General features: G+C 42.6%; 1 protein-coding gene across 3 annotated transcripts in view; it reads right to left on the bottom strand.

The window, feature by feature from the left end:
- Positions 1-22,083, bottom strand: part of med16 (mediator complex subunit 16) — a 102,308-nt gene that overhangs the window by 20,223 nt on the left and 60,002 nt on the right. For 2 of the 3 annotated variants that reach the window (XM_047049371.1, XM_047049372.1), the window contains one exon: positions 15,676-15,809. The exons of the other annotated variant lie outside the window; for it this stretch is intronic. In XM_047049371.1, coding sequence (XP_046905327.1) covers positions 15,676-15,809 — 134 coding nt within the window. The remainder of the gene's footprint in view (positions 1-15,675; positions 15,810-22,083) is intronic. 3 annotated transcript variants of the gene reach the window in all.

Genomic DNA, 22,083 nt, shown 5'->3' with positions numbered 1-22,083 from the left:
GGAAACCCTAAAACCCATAGGCTACATCACAAACCAACTGATAAATTTGGGAAGATTGACGACGCAAAGTTAATCAACGAATATGAGAAGTAGCCTTGGCCTACATGTAGTTGTAAGCCCCACAGCATGTATTTTACAAAGACTACAGCAACAAAAAGCCAAATGTTTCCATGTTATTTTGGGATGCTGTTGCGACTGCTGTTGGAGCAACAAGTTGTCTAAATATAGCCTATGCCATGTTTATGTACCATGTCAGCTTCACATGTGAAAAAGAAAAGCTCAGAGAAGGCTTGGTAACCGGCATGGAGAAATGCGTGTCTAGTGTGAAAAGCCTTAGGGTGTGTCCCAGGCGCAAGGCGAAATAGTGGATCCTCAAACTATAGTTCGCAATCAGTAGGTCTATTGAAGGAGCAATTTAAATGGTCTCATAAACATTTAATGGTCTGATAGATCCAGTTATCCTGTCAAAACAGTTATTTGTTCTTTATTTGGTGACAGGGCACGGTCCAGGAATGTCTAAAATGAGAGAAGTGTATTAGTTTGGAACTCCTAAGCTGTTTTGCTGTAGTAGAGTCCACCTGGCATTGTCAACACAATGCCAAACTAATCAACCCAGATCTTCCACGGTAGGCTGCTGAGTTTGAGAACTGACTTTGCATATGATGCCCTTATTTTTCAAGAGGAGTCTGAAAGGCTTTTACTTGAGGAGCAAAGCCAGACCTAACATCTCTCGCCCCGCAAGGGGGGGGCGCAGAGAGATGGCCAAACCGTGCCTGTATTCTGCAAGCCAGAACAACCGAATTGACCAATAATAAATGGTACAAAACATTTCTCAAGGACTACACTGCTGAAGGACACTTAAGGGATGATAAGGATTCATAGTGTGTTCTACCCTTCAATCTTTTTTGTGTGATGTATTTGATGTTTTAATGTAACTTCCTTTCATGTTACCATAAATCAGTCAACTTTGATATCCACTTTATTGTAATCCACTAACAAAACATTTATTAATGTTGTATAGATAGATTCTGAAGTATATGCAAGGTAACCTTTCTAAGATCGATTGTAAAGTTGCATTCCAGTTCACACTTATCGGTGACCTAACTTAGACACACCCAAGCCAAGAAATGTCCAATGAACTGTTTTACCTGCATCAAGACACTCCCCCTTTTCTCTGGAGTATAAAAACTAGCAACAAACGGTCGCCGACGCTTCTCCTCTGGATTAATTTGATTAGTGTCTACAACATTGCTCAGGAAGTTTGAGACAAAGGAATTACCTGACCATTGGATTATAAATCTTTGAAGAAAGACTTGTGATCTCACTACAGTGACCCGTTTGACCCGCTTCAAACACACCGACAAAGTAAATGCAACTAGCTATATTTCTCAATTCTGTGTCATTGGCATGAATACATTTACATTGTGCATGTTTGATTGACTACATGTGAACTGACTATCGTTAGTTCACCACGAGATTCCCAAAATTCAAGATGAGGCCTGATACTCTCCTCCCCTCTCTTTTCTACTGTTTGGATTAGGGTTAGGGTTTAGTATTTTCTCCCACACTTCCTTTGCAATATGCTCAAGCTCTTGAACATTTACAGGGTTCCTTTCTCCAATGGCAGATTTCAGCTCCCCCCATAGATTTTCAATTGGATTGAGATCAGGACTCATTCAGTACGTTTCCATAATGGTATCAATTCGAATCTAGCTTTATTTGGATAATTTTTTGGGGCAACTGCTATTATCCTAATATAAATGGCAGTGATTAAACCGAATCATTGGCCGTAAGCATGTCATATCCCAGTACGATACATGTCTTAATCGAAAGTTCCCCTTTGTTCTTTTGGTGAGAAGTCTCAGGAGCTAGCTACTTACCCGGCGTCATGGAGCCGACCAGTTAAATAGTTATTTAGCACTAGCATTGCTACCTGCATATGCAGAAATTATTTGTTTGTTAATTATTTTGTGAAGGTGTGAATCATTTTGGATTAATATTTAATATAATAAAGTTCTGTGTAACTAATTATTAACGAAGGAATTATTTTTACCCCTCCCCCCGTCTGACATGAAACAATCCCCTCCCGCCACAAATAGTTTTCTAATCTGTGGGAAACACTGATGACAATAGGAGTACTGCGAATACAAACGGCGCTATTGTCTCACGTTGTTTGTTTGTTTCTACCGGGCCGGCTCCCGGCAGCGACAACTGATCGTCTTTTTCAACTTCCAGGTCACAACCTGGGAGGGAGGGCGACGGGATCTCAAGCATGCAAAAAAAGACGCAGAGTACGGTTCATAGTCCAATTCACCGTTTACAAGCATGCAATGTCCAAATTATCAACCGACTCGGATCGAGTTATCTCGGAGTGTCGATCGGATCGTAGTCGGACCGCAATTCTTCCTTAGCCAATTATTTGTATTTCATTCTCTCACGCACTATCGCTCATAGGAGGAGATGTGGGTCGAGTACAAACGTGGTGGTAGTCTTAAAATGGCCGTTACACTCTGCCCTTTCGATTGACGGGCTTCCATGCCCCGTTGACAGCCCTCTAAAGCCAACTAGGTCTGTGCGTCCTGCCCCCCCCCCCCCCCGCCCCCCTCCACACTTGTTTTAAACGATTATTTCCAACTGGCTTCGACTGGCTCTGAAATAAGCTTAGTGCTAGCTGTAAATGGCGATACCCCATTTGCCAGGTTTCTGTGGAACCTTCAAAATAAAAGTCTATTGCACAATTTGGTTGACAGAATCAGTGTTCTTTGTGCACCAATCGTGGGAATAAGATGAAGCAGTCCAATGTGTTCATGCTTCAGTTTTTGTGTTTCAGTAATACTAATGAGGGATTTAGCTATTATATATGATAGTTGTAAGTACCACCTTTCATTAGAGATAACAATTATGAAAAAGAATACCTTTTTATCCTAAGAATTTGACCTTGGTTACAAAGGGTCATTCTGGAGTCTCCAAAAGGCCCTTTTAGAAAAAACCTGGATGTACTCTTATACAAAACGTGTCAAATATGAATATATTGTGGTATTATGTTTGACTTTTGATTTGAATTTGATAAGGCTTCAAGCTGTGGTCCAATTCTGCCCTTCAGCTAATACTTACCACCTCTAGGCCTCTTCAGGTCTGTGTTTTCAAAACAAAATCTAGGCGGAAATAGAAACTTTCACTTTCCTGGTGTTCAAGCTTCTATTACTCAACACCAGTAGGACTGACAGGGGTCCTGACAACAAGGAACATAACTTCAGAGTGCCAGCTTTCAAAAGAGACCATTTAGATGCATGACCTCCAAATGGTTCAATTACAGCTTTCAATTTACTTTGGGTATGCTTTTTAGGCATTTTTAGGCACATTTAACAGGATTACCTGAAAGGTTAAAACAGTGAATTTTTTCCTTTTCAACCATTCCTGCGTGCTTTTGGAGGTGTGCTTTGGGTCTTTATCTTGATGGAGGACCCATGATCTTTGCCTCAAACCAAGTTTCCTTACAATGGGCAAGACATTTTCCTCTAGAATTGCTTGATAATCTTCTGATTTCATGATGCCTGTGATACGGTCAAGGCCTCCAGTACCAGATGCAGAAAAGCAGCCCCACAGCATTATGGATCCTCCACCATACTTGACTGTTGGTATGGTTTCTTTTCCTTAAAGGCTTCATTGCGCCATCTGTAAACATACTGTTTGTGTGCATTACCAAAAAGCTCCACTTTTGTTTCATCTGTCCATAAAACATTGTCCAAGAAGGCTTGAGGTTTGTCCAGGTTCTCTTTCGCGAAGATCAATTGTTCCTTTTTATGTCTTTTCTTCAGTAGACATTCCACAATATGTACATAAACTTCATGGGTGCCAATAATGGTGAGCAGGACTGTATTTAACCAAGGTTTCCTCTGTGTCCTAGCCCCAATATTGAGGTGGTGTCCCGTCAACAATACTAGATTATGGATGAAGTATTTCTATTATTCAACGAGGGGGTCAAATGGCTGAGCGGTTAAGGAATCGGGCTGTGTCCCTGGGCAAGGCACTTCACCCTATTTGCCTCGGGGGAATGTCCCGGTACTTACTGTAAGTCGTTCTGGATAAGACTGTCTGCTAAATGAAACGTGCAAACCCTACTACATAGCGAACCAAGGGCCCGTTTTCCGTACATCGCTTATTACATCCAAGATCAAATGACACATCCAAGATGACATCATTGTGCTAATCATGATCTGGCTAATTTGGTCTTCCAACACCCTTGTTGTTTATGATTAGTATAGCTGGATTGAATTATGCGTTGGTCTAAAAGGGGGTACGTATCGATAGTAGAAACCTTGATCAGCAATGCTGCTATTGGCTGCTCACATAAGTCTATGACTGTTGACCATGGCCAAAAAGAGCGCCCTGTGTTTTCCGCAACAGAGCCAAACAGAGCAAGAGCTTGCTCTAAGCTTACTCCAAATTGGAAGATTTAATCAAAATGACAGGGAACACTAGCCTGATGTTGTCATACTCATAATTCTAGTCAGAATATGAGTCTGATAACTCTCCGTTGGGCTGTGACTATGGGCCGTGTTTCAACCGAACTCGTAAAACAAATGCCTCTTCGCTCAATTGGATAGACCTACAACCAATCAGAGCAACGTAATATGTTGTTTGTTGAAAACAAATTCATCCCAAGCGCTCTTTGGTGACGTTGTTGATTACGTTACTGTTGATCATCTGTCCATCATCGTATAAAGTCCGCCCTGACAATTTCATTGGTCCGAACAGATCCTGTTCGGACATAGTTTTTTCCCAAAAGTGCCCCCCCAGACCCAACTTCCCGACCAAATTTCTTTGTGGGCGGGGATAAATTGGACTGGCAGCCAGGCTAAGGGAACACTAAAAGGATCGTCTAAAGGATCGCTAAAAGTTCGTCTCTTGGGCAGAGCGGAAGGGTCAGCAGTTAGATAACCAGTTCAAACTGGTCAAGGAGGAGCAAGCCAGTGAGTCATTTTCGTTTTCAGGGTACTCAGGGTATTCTTTTGTTTGACGGTAATTGGGGGCGTTGTATCTGCGCATTAGCATATTTAAGGTGGTTAGCACTACAGAGGCAGCCTCGTCTGCCAGCCTCATCGCACGAAGACTCAGTCGAACAAAGACAAAGGAGTCTACCTGCGGAGTCCACCGAGGAAGGCTGATGGGGGCCGGATCACCTCTTCTGATAAGTATCAACCTATTCATATTCATAATTAAATTATATTCTACCTTGAACGTATTCATAGCTAGCATGTGTTTCTTTAGCATTCCTGTTCATTACACTACCCGTAGACATGTCACAAAGTATATTCGGTCAACTTCTAACCTTCACTACCTATCCAGATCTTCCCCACCTAACCTCCCTCTTTCTTTAGGGCTCTGGAACTGCCAGTCTGCTGTGAACAAGGCAGACTTCATCCCGGCGTTTGCATCCCATGCTTCTCTTCATGCCCTTGCGCTGACAGAGACATGGATCCGCCCAGAGAACACTGCAACTCCAGCTGCTCTCTCCGTCAACCACTCCTTCACTCACTCACCCTGCTCAACTGGGCGGGGTGGTGGGACAGGTTTACTTCTTTCCCCACATATTAAATACACATCCACACCACTCTCTGTTACTGCCAAATCGTTTGAACACCATTATGTGATGCTAACTGATCCTATCAAAGCATGCTTCAGTGTTTCCCACAGATTAGAAATCTAGTTGTGGCGGGGGGGGGGGGGGGGGGGGTTAGGGGGGGGAGTCGTAATAATTCCTTCGTTAATAATTCGTTACACAGTTAATTTGTTAATAATTTGTTACATTAAATATTAATATAGATTATAGATTATTCACACCTTCACAAAATTAACAACAACTAATATATCATTTCTGCATTATGCATGTAGCCACGCTAGTGCTAAACAACTATTTAACTGGTCGGCTCCAGGACGCCGGGTAAGTAGCTAGCTCCTGAGACTTCTCACCAAAAGAACGAAGGGGAACCTTCGAGTAAGGTACCTAGCGAAAAGTAGCCTCAACTTTCCTTGACTTTTAGCTACGGCACTAATGCTGAAAGCTCGCTGATATAGCTTTCAGTCTTACTAGAACGGCAAATGTATGCATTGTTGCTAACGTGTGCTGACGTTGTGACTGTGCATAGGAGTGACAGAGAGACGGAGGGAGGGGAAAGGAAATGCAGCTGAACGAATACGCTGCGTGTTTTAACCTAAATAGCGATAAAGAAATGTTTCACGAAACGCAATGTGTGGCGGCCGGTGTTGATTCTGTGGCGCACCGCCACAAATTAGTCTATGTGTGGGAAACACTGTGCTTAATTGTTCTTTATCGCCCACCAGGACCGCTAGCCGACTTTGTGGAGGAGCTGGACATGCTCCTCAGCGTCCTCCCGGATGATGGAACCCCCCTGATAGTCCTCGGGGACTTCAACATCCACCTCCAAGGAACGCAGGCTGTCGACTTCTTGTCTCTCCTGACCTCCTTCGACCTGACGCTGCTGAGCACACCGGCGACCCACAAGGCAGGCAAAGAGCTAGACCTCGTCCTGACACGTAACTGTATCACTGACTTAACCTCTGTAACCCCACTGCACATTTCTGATCACTACTTTATCCAATTCTCTGTCTCTCTCCCTCCAACCCCTCCTACCTCCCCTTCCCTCCTACCTCCCCTCCCCTCGTAACTTTCCGGCGCAACCTCCGCTCCCTATCCCCCTCCCATTTCTCCTCTATTTTAACATCCTCCCTCCCTCCCATTGACGAGTTCTCGTCCCACCCCACTAACACTGCCACCAACACTTTGTTAACCACTTTAACTGCATCACTTGACTCTCTCTGTCCCCTGTCAACAAAGCCTGCACGATGTTCTCCCTCCTGCCCGTGGCTTACGGATGTTATTCGTGAAGAACGGTCCACCCTATGAGCAGCTGAGAGGAGATGGCGCAAGTCCAAAGACGGTCTGGACCTTGATAAGTATCACTCCCTCCTTAAATCCTTCTCTTCTCATATAACTGGTGCTAAAACCCTCTACTTTCTTAACAACATTTACTCTGCTTCAAACCCCCACAAACCTTTCTCTACCTTCTCCACCCTTCTTAACCCACCTCCCCCACCCCCTCCCTCCACCCTGACAGCAGACGACTTCTCCTCCTTCTTTGAGAGAAAAGTCGCCGACATTAGCAGTCGGTTCTCTAAACCCACCTTTCCTACCCCCTCACCCTCCATGACTGACCCAACTAAATGTCTAAACTCTTTCTCTCCCCTGTCCGAGGCAGAGCTCTCTGACCTCAATCTCTCTCATCGCCCCACCTCGTGTCCCCTTGATCCTGTCCCCTCCCCTCTCTTTCAAACCATCTCCCCCTCTATCATAACTTTTCTGCTCCATGTTCTAAACTCCTCTCTTACCTCTGGCACCTTGCCCTCTGCCTTCAAACAGGCCAGAGTTACCCCTCTACTCAAAAAACCCTCCCTTAACCCTGCCGTCCTCCAGAACTCCAGACCGGTATCACTGTTACCCTTCTTTTCTAAAACAATTGAACGTGCTGTATCTAACCAACTGTCTTACTTTCTCTCTCAGAACAACCTGCTTGACCCCAACCAATCGGGCTTCAAGACTGGCCACTCCACAGAGACTGCCCTTCTTTCAGCCACTGCCCTCCAGTCTGCCAGAGCGGCTTCCAGGTCATCCGTCATCATTCTGCTGGACCTTTCTGCAGCGTTTGACACGGTTAACCACCAGATCCTGCTCTCCAGACTTTCTGAGATGGGCATCACTGGCACTGCACTTCAGTGGATCTCATCCTACCTGTCGGGAAGATCCTACCTCTCCTGGGGAGGCAAACTGTCAGGCCTTTGCCAGCTCTCCACTGGTGTCCCACAGGGCTCCGTCCTTGGACCCGCTCCTCTTCTCTCTGTACACCACCTCACTTGGACCAATCATAACCTCCCATGGCTTCTCCTACCACTGCTACGCTGACGACACGCAGCTGTACCTGTCGTTCCCCCCGACTGATCCGGGGATCTCAGCTAGGATTGAGGCCTGCCTCACAGACATCTCTGCCTGGATGATCGAGAACCACCTCCAGCTGAACCTCGCCAAAACAGAACTTCTCATCATCCCGGCTAAACCCTCCATCTCCCACGATCTGTCAATCACCCTGGGATCTGCGACGGTGAGCCCTTTCATCCTCTGCCAGGAACCTTGGGGTTACCATGGATGACAAGCTCTCCCTCACGGCCCACATTGCCGCAGTCTCCCGGTCTTGTAGATTCACCCTCTACAACATCCGGAAGATCAGGAGATACCTGTCTGAGCACTCCACCCAGCTGCTAGTCCAAGCACTGGTCCTCTCCAAGTTGGACTACTGCAGCGGCCCGCCTGGTCTACAATCTACCCAGACGCTCCCATGTTACCCCGCTCCTCATCTCTCTCCACTGGCTACCCATCAACGCCCGTATCAGATTGAAGACCCTGGTACTGACCTTCCGAGCAGTGAACGGGACTGCACCCGACTACATCAAGTCTCTCCTGCAACCTTACACTCCCACCCGTCACCTACGGTCTTCTTCAGACAACCGCCTTGTGGTCCCACCGCTCAAGACGGCACAGTCCCAACATAAGCTCTTCTCCTGCCTAGCCCCACAAGCTCCCCACCTCCATCAGGGACACTGACTGTCTCCCCACCTTCAAGAAAAGGCTCAAGACGCACTTGTTCCGGGAGTACAACGGCACTTAGGAATGCTTGGCTAGACCTGATGTTAGTTTCCTCCAGGATCCCAATGACTCTTATTGAGTGACTTGTTGCTCTTGTAGGTTAGTTATAACAAAGTTAAGTCTTATACTCGCTGTGAAATATTTTACTGTTGATTGTTCTTCTACAGGTACAGTCCTGCACAGTAATTTTACATTTGATGCAGGGCTTTTTCCCTTGGTTGCACTGGTGCGCCTAACTTTTTTATGTAGGTGCACCAGCACAACATTTAAGTGCACCCACATTTTTCCTTGCGTCGCCACAATTTCAAGGTCACCTTTTATTTTTACGCTCCATATACATTCATATATATATATTATGTAAATGATCTTAAACAAGAATAAGGTGTAGGTAAGTATTGGTTTTATTTGAAGCACAATTAAAATAAAAATCTTAAGTGCTTCACTGAGCTGCCAAACTAAAACATTGCAAGCAAAATAAAACATTTCAAAATAGAAAGTGCTACTGACCTAACATTTCATGGCTCAAAGTCTTATAGCGGGTCCCCCCCTTGCTGTAGCATGCCCTTCAGATGGCCAACACCTGTAATTTGGCTTTCTTGCCCTTTGGCCTTGGCTAAACCAGCTTGCCACACTCTTCCCTACCATCAAAATCCTAGTTCCATGGGTTAGCTCCATGGCCCAGCTCCATAACTCAGGGGTGGACAATTAATTTTGACAAGGTGCCACATGAGAAACTTGAAATGTGTTGGAGGGCCGCATCAACAATAACTTGAATTTAATTCTGCTCACTATTCATTTTCCCCCATTGTAAAAAGCAGTAAAGTATAACAAAAATTTTAATAATCCTTACATCAGTGTTTCATTTTATTTGTAAATAGTTAATCTTCACAAACACTGAAAAGTTGTTTTGCAGTATGTTAAAGATATGCAATTGATCAACTTCATACAAAAAGCAATACTTTTTTTCAGTTAATTTTGTTCTGTGAGAGGAATCCAGTGGGTTTGAAGAAGTGCATCGAAATCTGGCTGAATGTCTGAGGTGGATATGCGAAGGACAGCTGACAGGTGATGATCCGGGTCTGCAATTCAACTAGCAAACCATCAGCCCGCCCCCACTGAATCAGTCAAGTTCTTATTATGTCCCCGTTAATTATTTTCTTTAGTCCCGATTCAAATTATAATCCTTCAACACAGCAACCTTAGTGAACTAAGGACACAGCTTTGACTTTGACCTCAGTAAACAGATACTTAGAAGTCCATGTCTTGGTAAAATCTCTACATTCTGTATCAACCTTTCGTTTTTCATTTTCGAGGGCTAACCAACAGCTAACTCTCCTGTCGGTGAGGTTGCTCAAGCGTACATATGCAAATCGCCTGATCACTAGTCTTTCAGGACTACATATTTACAAGCTCTCAACACATTTATTTATTTTTTATTTTTTATTTACCTTATGTGGGCCGGATTGGGACAGCCTGTGGGCCGGTTGTGGCCCGCGGGCCATACAATGTCCAGGTCTGCCATAACTGATTCTCTGCTGCTCAGGTCGTAATTTCAATCACACTGCACGGAGCAGTGTACACAGGAATATCTGGACCACAGCCAATCAAACGCAAAGACCCGCCCCATCTCTGTCTCTGATTAGTTTAGACCACAATGTGATCCAACCATGAGTGTGAGTTCCGTCAAAGAAGAAACAAACGCTTCGTTCCTGGAAAGGCAGCGGATGCGAGGAGGTTAGGTGCACCGGTGCGACCTAGGAACATTTTTAGTCGCACCCGTTCAAATTTTGGTCGCACTCTAGAGCCCTGTGATGGCAGCAACACGTCTCAAAAAAGTTGGGACAAGACTATGTTCACCACTGTGTAGCATCCCCTCTTCTTTAACCACCGTCTGTATCTGTCTGGGAACTGAGGAGACCAGTTGCTGGGAGAGGAATGTTGTCCCTTTTATGTCTGATACAGGTTTATTGCTGCTTAAACCATCCTGGGTCTTTGTAATATTTTTCGTTTCGTGATTCACCAAATGTTTTTAACTGGTGACATTTCTGAACTGCAGGCAGGCCAGTTCAGCACCCGGACTCTTCTATTAACGAAGCCATGCAGTTGTAACAGATGCAGGATGTGGTTTAACAGTGTCTTCCTAAAATATGCAAGGCCTTCCCTAAAAAAGATGTCGCCTGGATGCAAGCAAATGTTGCCTGTATATACCTTTCAGCATTGATGTTACCTTTCCAGATGTGCAAGCTGACCATTCTATAGGCACTAATGACAAAATGATATAGCGTTAGTTGACTTACTTGTCCGAGGTTTGTAGCTGGACCAAGGAGTACTGATCCAGAATTTAATTTCAGACGGTCAGCAAGGCCAACTCTGTATTGGCTCAAGTTAAGGAAACAGTGGTGGCTGAAATGTTTGGCGCAGACATGTAAAACTTTGAGAGGTTGTGTCGGCGCATTTCCAGCGAAAATAAAATTAAGATACTGTTTGTGCAGAGGCTCCTTGTGACATCACAAGGAGCAGATTTTCCAAACAGAGCGTTTGAGCCTTCATTTTCTCAAAGGCGGAGAAGAACACCCAGGGCTTGGTTTACACCTATCGAAAATTCTAGCCACTGGGGGACCAAAGGCAGGCTAGGGGAACTCAAATTAATGTTAAATAACCTCATAAAGTGAAGTTTTCATGTCATGTGACCTTCAAAATTGTACATTTCATCAGTTTAAACATTTGACATGTTTTATATGTTCTATTGTGACAAAATTGATTTAAGAGATTTGTAAATCATTGTTTTCTATTTTTTATTTTATTTTACACACCGTCCCAACTTTTTGGGAATTGGGGTTGTATGTATATATTAGTGCTGTCAGTTAAATGCGTTATTAACGGCGTTAACGCAAACCCAAATTAACGGCGTAATTTTTTTTATCACGCGATTAACGCTCTTTTTGACCTAGCAAACTTTGTAGTTTTTTTCACATTCTGTTGCAACAACCACTGACGTTAGAAAAACTACAATACCGCACCGGATCTAGCTAGACCGGAAACAAAACAACAGGCACGCCACACACACTTATTTGGGCTTGCGAGCCGGCTAAAGAGTATTATTACACGGCTGTTCTTAACGCTGTAGAAAGCTCCATTCACTTGAATGGGGCTTCTTCCCAACGTTCTGCGGTCTGTTATTTTCTGATAACAGACCGTTGCTATGAATAACAGACCGCTGTTTGAGCCCGTTTACGGATATTAGACATTCTCTGGTAGTAGGCTAACGTTACGTTTTGAGTTGATTGCCAGCGCCAGACGCCAAAATGGATGCCAATAAGATTCTGAATGGAAAGTTTACTTTTAAAAGGTTGCCAAATGATTCCATTGACAAGACGAAAGTGATCAGTGTGTTCTGTCGTTGTGAACTGCGCTATCATCGCGGCACGTGGTGGAGTCTAAAATACAATTTTGATGGCCAAGCACAGAGCTGCGAATTCTCCGCCCGCTCGTCAAAGCCAGGCGATTGCAATGTTGTTTTCAATTAAAAAAAAACATTTGCACGAAGGAATCCGAACCACTTTTCCATGTTGATAAGAGCATTAAAATTTGAAAAAATAATGGATGAAAAAGAAATCAAGGGACATTTAGAATAGATAAAAATGTGAATTGCGATTAATTGCGAATAATCACGAGTTATGACACTGTACACAGTACTATGACATTAATGCGAATAATCGCGATTAAATATTGTAATCGTTTGACAACTCTAGTATATATATATATGGTATAATAATGTTATAATACTATAATGCTATAACAACAAAAAAAAAACTAACTATTTGAACTGCATTCACATCAGGCATACAGTGCGTAGTGGCTTGTAAAAAACATCTTTAAATTAGTCTGCAAGGCAAAACTACGGCTTTTAAGGTGTTTAACCTGTTCTGGATCCTTGGCTCGCCGGCGAGCCAGAAACGCTGCGCCCCCCTCCCTCAGTAAGAACCCACTCACTTCCCCCCCAAAATTTTTTTGACGGCTACACAAATGATACATCATTGGAAAGCTATGATTCTTGTGCTTCCATTGAAATAAACCAATTCAGGCTCAACTCGCAACAGTAAGTACCGTCAACGTCTTTGTCCGGTAACATTTCCTTCAACAATGCCAGAGAAAAAAGTTTGACTTACCTACCTTTACTTCGGAATGTTCCAGGTATGCACACAACCCATAAAAATCTCTTCTGCGTAATTCCCAAAGGTCCAAAGTCTAACCATGTCGAGTAATTGTCCAAACAGTGAATTATATCCACACATAGCCACAATCTTGTTGCTTCATTCTTCCTTTGCCAATATATATTTTTTCAGTCTTCCACAAACAATCGCTCATAGGACATGATGTGGGTGGAGTACAAACCCGTGGATAATCTTAAAATAGCCGCTACACTCAGAGCTTTCGATCGACACCCTCTATGAACCAATAGGAGCTTCCATGCCCCGGTGACAGCCCTCTAAAGCAAACCAGGTCTGTGCGTCCCGCCCCCCCCCCCTGCCCCCCCCCCCCCCCCCCCCGCCCCCTCTACACACATTTTTCTAACTGGCTTCGACTGGCTCTGAAATGAGCTAGTTATCCTTGTAGCTTGGCGCTAGGCGATACCCCATATGCCAGGTTTTGTGGAGCCTTCAAAATAAAAGTCGATTGCGCAATATGTCAGTGTTCTTTGTTTGCCAATCCTGGGAATCAGATAAAGCACTCCAATGTGTTCTTGCTTCAGTTTTTGTGTTTCAGTAATACTAATGAGGGATTTAGCTGTTATATATGATAGTTTTAAGTACCACCTTTCATTAGAGATAGCAATTATACCTTTTTATCCTAAGAATTTGACCTTGGTGAGAAGGGTCATTCTGGAGTCTACAAAAGGCCCTTTTAGAAAACGCCTGGATGTACTCTTATAAAAACATGTGTCAAATATGAATATATTGTGGTATTATGTTTGACTTTTGATCTGAATTGGGTAAGGCTTCAACCTGTGGTCCAATTCTGTCTTCCAGCTAATACCTACCACCTCTAGGCCTCTTCAGGCCTGTGTTTTCAAAACAAACTTTCACTTTCCTTGTGTTCAAGCTTCTATTTCTCAACACCAGTAGGACTGATAGGGGTCCTGACAACAAGGAACATAACTTCAGAGTGTCAGCTTTCAAAAGAGTCCATTTACATGCATCTACTCCAAATGGTTCAAGAACAGCAGTCAATTTACTTTGGTTATGCTGTTTAGGCGTTTTTAGGCACATTTAACAGGTTTCAGAAGAAGTTAATGTGTTGTGTATTTTGAAAAGAACCAATAATCAGGTAATTCCAAAAATAAGACTTCACAATTGGCTGGTGCAAACACACAGGAGGAGGGATTAGACCTCCACCAAGTCGGCCTGCCCAGTCGTTCCGTAACATATTTAAATATGGCTTCTGTTAAAAACAGGGCTAATTGAATATGTGAATTAGCCATGCGTGCACTGAATATTGGTAGTCAGCACTAGAACTGAATGATTTCAGAAATTAAGCATATTAATTTAGATTATTTTGACTAATATTGCAATTGCGATTTAATATGTGATTATTATATGATTTATTATCAATAAATATAGATATATACTACTCATCTCCAGTCAGCAACATAACACACAAAGGAAGGAAAACATACCCGCCTGTACCTCTTCGAAAATATTTTGGTGAATCAAAGCTAAACGTAGGCTAATAGCATGTGCGTTGCACTTTCTTAACTAAAGCTAGATAGCTCTACAATTTTGGAAAAAAAACTTGTGCTGTGGGAGCCGTCGGAAATATTTAGAACACACGCATCAAAATCTTAAATCTTCAAAGAAAAAGAAACACTTTCTGAACATTTCTGATCCAGTCAGTAATCTAACAGAAACATAATGGCAATGACAGCCATAGTGATCCTACTGTATGTGTATCACCGAGGGGCATCATCTTTTGTGATGAACGCTGCTATGCTTGAATAATTTTTAACATGAATATGGAGTTAGGCTTTGAAACATTTCGATCAGTGATCCTGTCGGGTTTTATTTGGCTTATTTGACACACTGTTGTTAGCATTTTAGCTATGCATCGTACATGTGGTGTTTTTTTAGGGCCGAATTAGGTTGGTGGTGTTGCCCCGTGAGGTAGCAACGTTAGCTAGGCAGGTTTTGCACCATACTTGACACTGCGCAGCATCTTTTTTAAAAGGCAAAATTGGCAAAAGTGTCTGTAGTGTCAGGTTCTGTCGAGCCAGAGGCCATCGTACTGGTCAAGGTAAAGTGTAACGTGCACCAAAGTAAAATCGCAGCGTTTGCGATTACAAAATCTCGTTTTGTCACATCGCGATATAACCACAAATGCAATTAATCATTCAGCCCTAATCAGCACGCACTTGAAACAATCATCAATTGATTTGATTGTATTACTGCACATTGCTCATTTGCACATCATAGTATTGTTATATTGTTATGTATTCCCTGTTTTAACCTTCTATTTTTACTGTGGTAGTGGACCACACTCCCCTGACTAACAAGTGACTATGCTTGTTTTATGTTGTTACTGTATTCCTGTTTGTATGTTGTACAGACTATGGTGGCAAACCAGTTTCCCCATTGGGGATCAATAAAGTAAATCATCATCATCAACCAATCTGAAGTTCATAGAAAAGAGAGATTAAACATTTATTAGATCGCCAGATTATAGTAAATACAATGCATTGTGCGCCGTTTTTTTTCTCGCGTTCCCCCTGAAGAGAGTTTGCAGAGAGTTAACCCAGTTTGTAAACCGATGCACTATATGAAGCTGAAATGCGGCAGGTGTATGGCTCAGGCGCCAAGGACGTGAAGCATTGCTCTTAAAAAAACAATCCAGTATCCCAGGTTCTGCCCATGGCAAACATAACCAGTAAATACACCAACAGAACAAAGCCATCCCCTTACCTGATTGGGTAGGTTGGCCATCAAGTATAGGACAAAGTCTCCCACCCATTGTATGAGCTGCTGTAGAGACTGAAGAGGGGGGCCATCAAGGACAAACTCTTCAGTCTTGAGGTTTATCATCACCTTGTCTATATCTATGAACAAAATTTAAAAAAAGTACAAGTCACAAACTGCAAGCTGTGGTATCCTTGAAAATGAGGGTGTTGGTCATTCTATAAGCAACTGATCTTGGGGTCGACATGTACCTGGACAGATAGTCCTAATCCCAGTAAAAAACATCAAACACGGTAATAAGTTTAGCATTAGTTGGGTCAAGGATTACCGTCAATCAGTCAATTACAGTTATGTGGTGGTTTGCATTTAAGTTAATGCTTGTATTAAAATATTGAGTTCAGGCTTGTACTTCTGCTGTAAAATTGAAAAGTATTGAGTTACATATACATTCAAAACATTAAATGTGACTTTCAAATAGGGGTTTAACAATACACTCAGCTCACGATTCAATACGTATCACGAGACTGGGTTGAATTGATTGCACACCACTGCTGTAGCGGGATAACAATGGATAGGTACCAAAATATGGTATGAAACAGCCCTCAGAGCAAAATTATTAGGCTATACCAGGGGTACTCAATTAGAAACCCAAAAGTTCCACTCACCAAATTTCCATTCAGTCCAGGGTCCGGAACAGTGATGGTTTATTTTTCTGGCCCTTACCTCAGAGTTCTGGGGGTAATTTTGTTCAAAGTGTCTATGCTTTGTGTCATAGTGACGTTTCACGTTACCACTTTTGACAAGAGCAACCGTCTCATTGCAGATTAAACACATCGGTTTTGTGCTCCCCACTGGCAGCACAAATGTATACTAGTCAGCCCACTCTGTCTGAAATTTTTGATTTTCTGAATCAATATTTCGCTTTTTGTCGGGTTTTGTCACGCCATGATATTCGCTAAGAAACAGGTACTGTTACCAAATCGATTAGCCTGCGTTGTGGTGAATGACGCACACAACCTGCGTGACCCACAGAGTTTGCGGCCAACGTTGAGTGAGTTGTCATGATGATTACAGTTATTACAGCTCCTGATTGGACCTTTGGATTGGACAAGGAAGATAGAAACCACATCCAGTAGGAAAGAAATATATAGGCTACAGTGCAAAATCACGCACCAATTAAGTCATGATTGCTTAGATCATGACTAAATTAGAATGTTGATTTTGACTTTGGTCCAAATTGTATTGCGCCTGGGTCAGGATCCGGACCGGAGTCCGCTTATTGAGTACCCCCGGGCTATAGTATCAATGAGCTACAACGTTAATGGTTCTGCTTTCGCTACTGGAGAAATCAAGAAAATAAATGTTCTATTTACTATTGCCACATAAACGTTAACTTTCGAATTTTATCTCACCAATTCCGTTTCAACATTAACCTCTTCTGAAACCTGTTAAATGTGCCTAAAAACGCCTAAACAGCATACCCACAGTAAATTGACTGCTGTTCTTGAACCATTTGGAGTAGATGCATGTAAATTGACTCTTTTGAAAGCTGACACTGAAGTTATGTTCCTTGTTGTCAGGACCCGTCAGTCCTACTGGTGTTGAGATATAGAAGCTTGAACACAAGGAAAGTGAACGTTTCTATTTCCGCCTAGATTTTGTTTTGAAAACACAGGCCTGAAGAGGCCTGGAGTAAGTAAGTAAGTAAGTAAGACTTTATTTATATAGCACATTTCATACAGGAATTGCAGCTCAAGGTGCTTTACATAAAATCAACAAAAACAATAATAAAAGTGATAAAAGTAATAGATCTAAAACATATAACAAACCAGACTAGCCGCACTCTATCTGCGGTCTCTCGAATCCGTCTTAGATCCGAGCTGCCACTTGCAGTTTCCACACACATAACAACCCAGACAAGCCGCACTCTATCTGCGGTCTCTCGAATCCGTCTTGGATCCGAGCTGCCTCGTGCAGTTTCCAAACATATAACAAACCAGACAAGCTGCACTCTATCTGCGGTCTCTCTAAACCGTCTTGGATCCGAGCTGCCTCGTGCAGTTTCTAAACATATAACAACCCAGACAAGCCACACTATATCTGCGGTCTCTCGAATCCGTCTTAGATCCGAGCTGCCACTTGCAGTTTCCACACACAACAACCCAGACAAGCCGCACTCTATCTGCGGTCTCTAGAATCTGTCTTAGATCCGAGCTGCACTTGCAGTTTCCAACCATATAACAAAACACGTGCACAGTCTTTGTGGTTTCTCAATTAAAATAAAATTTAAAACTAAAATAAAGTAAAATTATAATAATAATAATACAAACTACAGAATAACAAAATACAATAACTCAACAAAATTGATAAAATGTAACACATAAGCAATAGTGCAAGTCAAACACAAGCCGCAATCTTTGCGGGAATACAAAGCAAATCTATAAAAACAATAATATAACTACTGTGGTCAGTCTGGGAGAGCAGCCCAAAATACTTCTGTTCTCCTTGGGCTTCAGTCCCTCAGGTTGTTCCTTTTTGTGGTTGTAGTCAATTCACTTGATTTTGAATAATATCATAGAAAACTATCCAAATTACTGAAAATGCGACTGGAGGTGGTAGGTATTAGCTGGAAGACAGAATTGGACCACAGGTTGAAGCCTTACCCAATTCAGATCAAAAGTCAAACATAATACCACAATATATTCATATTTGACACATGTTTTTATAAGAGTACATCCAGGCGTTTTCTAAAAGGGCCTTTTGGAGACTCCAGAATGACCCTTCTCACCGAGGTCAAATTCTTAGGATAAAAAGGTATAATTGCTATCTCTAATGAAAGGTGGTACTTAGAACTATCATATATAACAGCTAAATCCCTCATTAGTATTACTGAAACACAAAAACTGAAGCATGAACACATTGGAGTGCTTTATCTGATTCCCAGGATTGGCACACAAAGAACACTGACATATTGCGCAATCGACTTTTATTTTGAAGGCTCCACAAAACCTGGCATATGGGGTATCGCCATTTACAGCTAGCACTAAGTTACAAGGATAACTAGCTAATTTCAGAGCCAGTTGAAGCCAGTTAGAAAAAAATGTGTAGAGGGGGCGGGGGGGGTGGGGGCAGGGGGGGGCGGGACACAGACCTGGTTGGCTTTAGAGGGCTGTCAGCGGGGCATGGAAGCTCCTATTGGTCAAAACTGGAGTCAATCGAAAGCAGTGAGTGTAGCGGCCATTTTAAGATTATCCCCGCCTTTGAACTCGACCCAGATCTCTTCCTATGAGCGTTAGTAAGATCGTGGCTCTGTGTGGATATAATTCATTGTTTGGACAACTACTCGACATGGTTTGATACTTTGGACCCAAGGGAATGTAAGCAGATGAGGTTTTGATGAGTTGTGTGCATACCTGAAACATTCCTAAGTAATTGTAGGTAAGTAAAACTTTTTTCTCTGGCATTGTTGAAGGAACGGTCACCGGACAAAGACGTTGACGCTACTTTCTGTTGCATGTTGAGCTTGAATTGGTTTATTTCAATGGAAGCACAAGAATCGTAGCTTTCCAACGAGGTATCATATGTGTAGCAGTCTAAAAAAAATATTTTTTCAATTGTGTGCGTTCTCACTGAGGGAGGGGGGCACAGCATTTCTGGCTTGCCGGCGAGCCAAGGTTTCAGAAGAGGTTAACACATTCTTCTCTGATGCATTTTTGCTATTCCCATCTAGAACAGAGACTTCTCGGAGCCTGCTGCAGCAACACCATGCTGCGCAGCACAAACACGCAGAGACGATGATTGTGGAGAGAACTAAAACGATAGAAAATGTCTTTATACTGCACTAGTCTATACTGATAATGCTCATTTGCCCCAAGTGCAACAAGTATTTTGCCTGTAAGGATGGAAACATTAGCATGAGCAAAACGTTATGAAAGCAGGAATCTGTGTGTGTGTCTCGATTATCTCACAAATCGGGCACTGTCTTAAGTTGAAATTTGGCAGGTGTATGGCTCAGGATCCAAGGACGTGCAGTGAAGATGCTCCAAAAATATATATTTTTTGGTGGTTGTTGTGAGAGCTTTTTAACATGCAGGTCACTGCCCTTTCGGGGGTCCCCGAGGGCTGACATACTGGGGTATTAACTATCTAAGTGTGACAAACTTGCATTATATCCATAACATTCTCTAAGTTGAAAGAAATGAAGGGGCCAAGCAGGTCAAACGCCCTAAAAAAACTTTTACACATCCTCAAAACAATGTTCAGAGAACATATGGCAAGTTTGGTGTGAATCCATCCAAATTTGCTGAGAATGGTGGCCGCATCAATTTGGACGCATCAATCCGGCTGGTAACGTAACATGTGTCAGACATGGGTTCTCCCAAGATATCACGGGACAAAGAAATCACCTTATGAAGGCAAACAAATCAACAGTTATTGGCCAAAACTCGTTTTGCTTATTGCAGCCCCTAGAGGTTAATTAACACAACCTATCTTGGACTCCTTTATAACAGGGGTTCCAGTCCCTATACCAAATTTGGTGTCAATGCAGTTAAGATTTATAGAGATATGACCTCAATTTCTTTTTAGCTGTTTTTTTGCAGGTTTTGATTGGCTGCAACTGACAAACAGCTACGAAAATCTAATCCATCCAATACATTCTGTGAGGCTTGGTCTGAAGATCATGTGTGCACAATTTGGGGAAGATTGGACAAAATGTGTGACCTGTGAAAAATGTCTACGCTTTTTGATTAAACCGAAAATTGCGGGAAATCTATATAAATTGACGCTTTAGTGTGCCTTGAACTTGTGTTGATCCAGGGACATTGTTGTGCTCCAATGGGAGACATGAAACTTGGTGAAAAGGATGAGGGGACAGTCCCCAAAGAGTGTGCCAAATTTCACAACAATTGACCATATGGTTCTTGGGGCTACCATAGACTCCAATGACAGAAGAAGATGCTTAAATTTAATAATGACTACAGAGGGTACAATTTTTGAGGAAATTGTGGGGTGTGCTTGAGTCAGTTGTAGATTTTTAGAGAAATGTTACAACTGATATTTCTGTATATTTATTTTACATATTTATGTGTACTTATTATTTATGGAGATGGCATAGATTAAAAAGCATACATTTGTTGCTGCCCATTTACTAAGATACTAACAGTGAGGTGTAGAATGAAATGAAAGTTCTGTTGTCCTTTCCCTTATTGCAAGACGTAATGGTAAGGTAAGGGAAAGGCTATTTTGCAGCCTCACATAGTTGAAACAGTTGCATCAAAATGAAGAAATTTGGCAATCCTGTGTAAAAATGGTCCAAACCTATATCTACCAATGATGTCACTGGCAGTATCTTAGCTGGAATTGTGATTCAAACATTCCCCTCCTCAAACAGAAAAAATGCCCAGCAAAAACTTAAATAAGCTTGAAACTGGCTAATATAACAAGTTTACTAGTAGTGATCATTATGTGTCAGTAACAACGTCCCTGTCTGAAGACTAGGGAATATGACCGGCTATCCACGCTGCAAGTAGGGAAAACTGCCTTGCGCCTATCCACTCCAATCATTTGGATAGTGAATGGCATCAATTGCTCTACAGCAGGGGTGGCCAACCAGAGCCATTTTTTTTTTACCTTGTTACTGCAAAGAGCTATCAGTAACATTGCACTACTGTACCTCACTGTACCTCGCCAACAGGCTCCTGTATGGTCATTGACTTAGTCACTGATCTGCAAATTTGCACTATTGTACTGTACTCCACTTAGGTTAGAATAGGTTATAGGGTTGAAACAGGTTTTATGTGCATTTAAGGTTAGTATAGTGTACTATTTATTGTTATCTGTAATTTAGGACGTTTTAGTATTAGGGTTAGTATAGTCGATTATTTATTGCTATCTGTATATTTAGGAAGTTTCACTTATTTAAGCTCAGCATAGATGTAAATGATGTTCCGTGTACTTATATGTTATGCCAGGTGCTTGCGTTGTCTTGTTTTAAGAATTTCAGTGCCCAGTCTAACCTTGTGTTGTTCTGTGTACCTGACAAATAAAAGACTTGAACTTGAGCCACAACCTACACACGGGCACAACCTCTCTCTCTCTCTTTCTCTCTCTCTCTCTCTCTCTCTCTCTCTCTCTCTCTCTCTCTCTCTCTCTCTCTCTCTCTCTCTCTCACACAGAGACAGACAGACAGAAAGACACAGACCTCTGCTCAGACACATGTCACCAGGCCCAAAACTGGCCAAACAGAGCCAGATGCAGTCTGCTTTGACTGGGGGTGCAGTGAACTTTTCTGGGGGGTATCATGACATTTTTGGCCATTATTTCTGCGCAAAACTGTTTTTCGAGCTAAATGTAAAATAACATGAGGTTTTTCAATTAGTAAAACCTTGTCTAGCGATGCCATTACTCCGGCCC

The sequence above is a fragment of the Hypomesus transpacificus genome, chromosome 26 (genome assembly GCF_021917145.1).
Source record: "Hypomesus transpacificus isolate Combined female chromosome 26, fHypTra1, whole genome shotgun sequence".
NCBI lineage: Eukaryota > Metazoa > Chordata > Actinopteri > Osmeriformes > Osmeridae > Hypomesus > Hypomesus transpacificus.
The sequence above is the reverse complement of the archived record's forward strand: the minus strand, read 5'-3'. Positions and strand labels throughout refer to the sequence as shown.